This window comes from Buceros rhinoceros, unplaced genomic scaffold (assembly GCF_000710305.1).
Source record: "Buceros rhinoceros silvestris isolate BGI_N320 unplaced genomic scaffold, ASM71030v1 scaffold8161, whole genome shotgun sequence".
Classification (NCBI taxonomy): Eukaryota; Metazoa; Chordata; class Aves; order Bucerotiformes; family Bucerotidae; genus Buceros; species Buceros rhinoceros.
The window spans coordinates 498-3426 of record NW_010394763.1 but is presented as its reverse complement, the minus strand read 5'-3'; the positions used below and the strand labels follow the sequence as shown (position 1 = coordinate 3426).

At 43.5% G+C, this 2929-nt stretch overlaps 1 protein-coding gene across 1 annotated transcript in view; it reads right to left on the bottom strand.

Annotated features, from left to right (window-relative positions):
* Positions 1-2672, bottom strand: part of NDUFS6 (NADH dehydrogenase (ubiquinone) Fe-S protein 6, 13kDa (NADH-coenzyme Q reductase)) — a 6205-nt gene extending 3533 nt beyond the window's left edge. The window contains exons 1-2 of the mRNA XM_010145311.1: positions 2643-2672; positions 2505-2558 (exon numbers count right to left, since the gene is read on the bottom strand). Coding sequence (XP_010143613.1) covers positions 2505-2558; positions 2643-2672 — 84 coding nt within the window. The remainder of the gene's footprint in view (positions 1-2504; positions 2559-2642) is intronic.
* Positions 2673-2929: the final 257 nt, after the last annotated feature.

The following is a 2929-nucleotide window of genomic DNA, read 5'->3' as shown; positions in this document are numbered from 1 at the left end:
TATTATCCATGCCTTGGATTTTTTTTACTATTTTCCCATTTAATTTTTGCCCCATTAACAGTTCCCAAGCCAGGGGAAAAAAAAAAAAAAAAAAAAGAGAGACACTGAGGAAAAAAGAAGTGGTTTCAGTTACGTCATGTCTCTTCAATTAAAGCACAGCAGCAGCTGGTGGGAAGGGGCTGTTTCCCTCCACACACCCAAACATTCCTTGCCCAACGCATAATTCAATGAACAGTTTTTTTCCTGGCCATAGTGCCACTTTGACAGTCCCATTGCTGCTTCTTTCCCTGTACTTAACTATGCCAGTCCATAGTCTGGGAGGCTGAGATAAAACCAGACCTGGAGCAGACCAGGTCCAAAGATCCAGAGGGAAGGCAGGAGGTTGTATTTAAACTGGACCAGCTCCAAGGTCAGCTTCCCTCACGACTTCAGCCACTTCACCAACCTAACAGAAAGAGCAGAGCTGAAGTGGAAACAGTGGTGGTGAAATAGGTCCTGTGATACCTTAGGGACTGTAGGAGGGCAGGATGACCCTAGTCTGACTGCAGCAGATACAGTTTAACAGTTGCCATGCTCAGTTTTCTCACAGCTACTTGCTGGAAAGCCAGAAAGCACTAACCCCTTGGTTCTGCACATCCCATGCAGAGGACAATGATTTTAGCTAAAACACATGGATAAACGCTATTAGGCTGGCAGGGACAATAGCCACATACTCTGGACCGTGCCCCTGGCCTGGAGAGGCCACATGCAGCACCCAGGCATGGGCCCAGATATCCTCACTAAGAGCACCTGGGTCCAGAGGCAGTGCGCCCCAGACAAGAAAGCTGCCGAGGCAGTGCCCGCAAGCTGGGCTCGACCAGCCAGAGCATATGAAGGCAAAGAGAAGTGCCCAAGAAACTACAGTCACCAGCTTCTCAGACTACCTTTAGCTTCAGAAACAAGATAACGTTTGGACTACAGACATGGCTGTGAAACCCTAATACTAGCAGCTATAACACACTGGGGGATCTCCTAGGGAAACAGCAAAGCTCCTAGAGAGATCTCACTAATAAGCACACGAGGATTGTTTCAGTATTCAGAACTTCCTTCCAACTTCAAATTAAAGCCTAGCATTAAACCTTGCTCGGCAGACTTAAAGCTCAGTGTTGGCTGGAGAAGAAGGAACTGGTCCCAGCTGAAAACCCTGGGTGTTCCTCACTATACAGAGAGTCCAAAATCAGCCTCTCGCAAAGGCACATCACAGGAACCAGCGTCCTGTGGAGAATCAGGCTCAAGGAGCATTTCCTACAGTTACAGGAGTAGCGCAGAAACAGGCATTGCATTTGCAAGAAACCTACTTTGCTACTAACCTCCCAGACGTAAAGTACTTCAGCATTTTAAGTGACATTTTAATTTAACTATTTCCCATGTAGAATTCCTATTTTAACCACAGCACGAGTTAAACTGCATCACAGATACAATGAGGTAAACTCAGCATGAAAAACCAGAAATCAGCATAATTAGTTCAGGGTGATTTAGGAAGGGAATGTTTATGCACAGCTACATCCAAAATCTAACACACCTTCTATGCCTCCACCATACCCACACATTTCCAGCATTAACACTAAGGCACTAACCAGATGCTCAGGTATTGAGGAATACAACTTAGCTGAAACAATCTCCACTTCTCTCCCAAAGGCCAGCAGACCCCTCAGCGAGCTCTGCTGCTCCATCATTAGTCAGTGATAAAGGACGGACTTACAGTTTCACACAGCCGCTCTATTGATAAGCAGCGGCCACAGGCCCACGAGACAGTTTCACAGTAGTATATTTGGCTGTTGCTCATGTCACTAGATGTTGTCTTTGAGGCTTCATTATTTCATAATGCTTTAAAATTTAGTTTTATTTGTTAAACCACATCACTGTTTCAGCAAATGCTTGGCAGCCGCTGGAAATGAAGTGCCCTTGTTAAAAACTCCTATGCAGTTTGTGCAAAGATCGAGGTTTTAACTATGCAGAGGCAAATTAAGCTTCAAAACACACGTTTAAACAGGTATATAGATCCACAATTCAGCAGAGCATTAATGTGATTTTTCAGAATCAAATAGTATTACAATTTTCTTATAACACTTAAAACAATAAATGTCCAAGTTTAAAAAGCTCAAATGCCTACAAATTCCACAGCCTAAATGTAAGTGCTTAAGAGGTGTAGAGCAAGCTTGAACTTTCCAAATTTACCAGAAGCAGGGAGGTACACAGGTGTCTTAAAAGACTTTTCACTGTAGTGAAAGAAAACCCCAACCCACCACTGAAACCCAAAACAGCTTTGTTTGGTGGGATTTCTTTCTTTGGTGGGATTTCTTTCTTTGGTGGGATTTGATGGTGGGTTTTGTTGGGTTTTTTTTTAGTTAGTTGGACTTTTGGTTGTTGTTATTGTTGCTTATGTCAACTCAAGGACACTAGTATCAAGTACAAAAAAACCCCAAGCCACCCCCTCTCCTGTGAGTAAAAGTAGAATGAGTTACCTCCTTTTGTCGTCCAACAAATCTAACTCTTCTATAATCCTTTTCTTCGTATACCTGAAGTATAAAATAATTAAATAATTAAAAAGCAATGACCATAAAAAAAGAACACAGAGGCCTACAGCACTGTAAAGACTAAACCATTTCCTCAGCTTCAAGCACTGCCATCATCTTACCGGTATGTAGCTTGTAAATTTTAGATTGGAAGGGGGGAAGTGCTGTTTAAAGCCAGAAAAAGAAGCCTTTAGCTTTGACCGTAGAGACAAACATAAGATTTATTACTTACAGTGCTGTTCCTTGACCCCACACTGCCATCTGGAAGGTGAACTAAACTAGGAAAGTCAAGTTTCGCGTCTATTTACGTTTGAGTCAGGTAACCCCAGCGAGACCCTTCCCACGCCAGCTCGGCCAGCCCAGCCTCTTTCTCG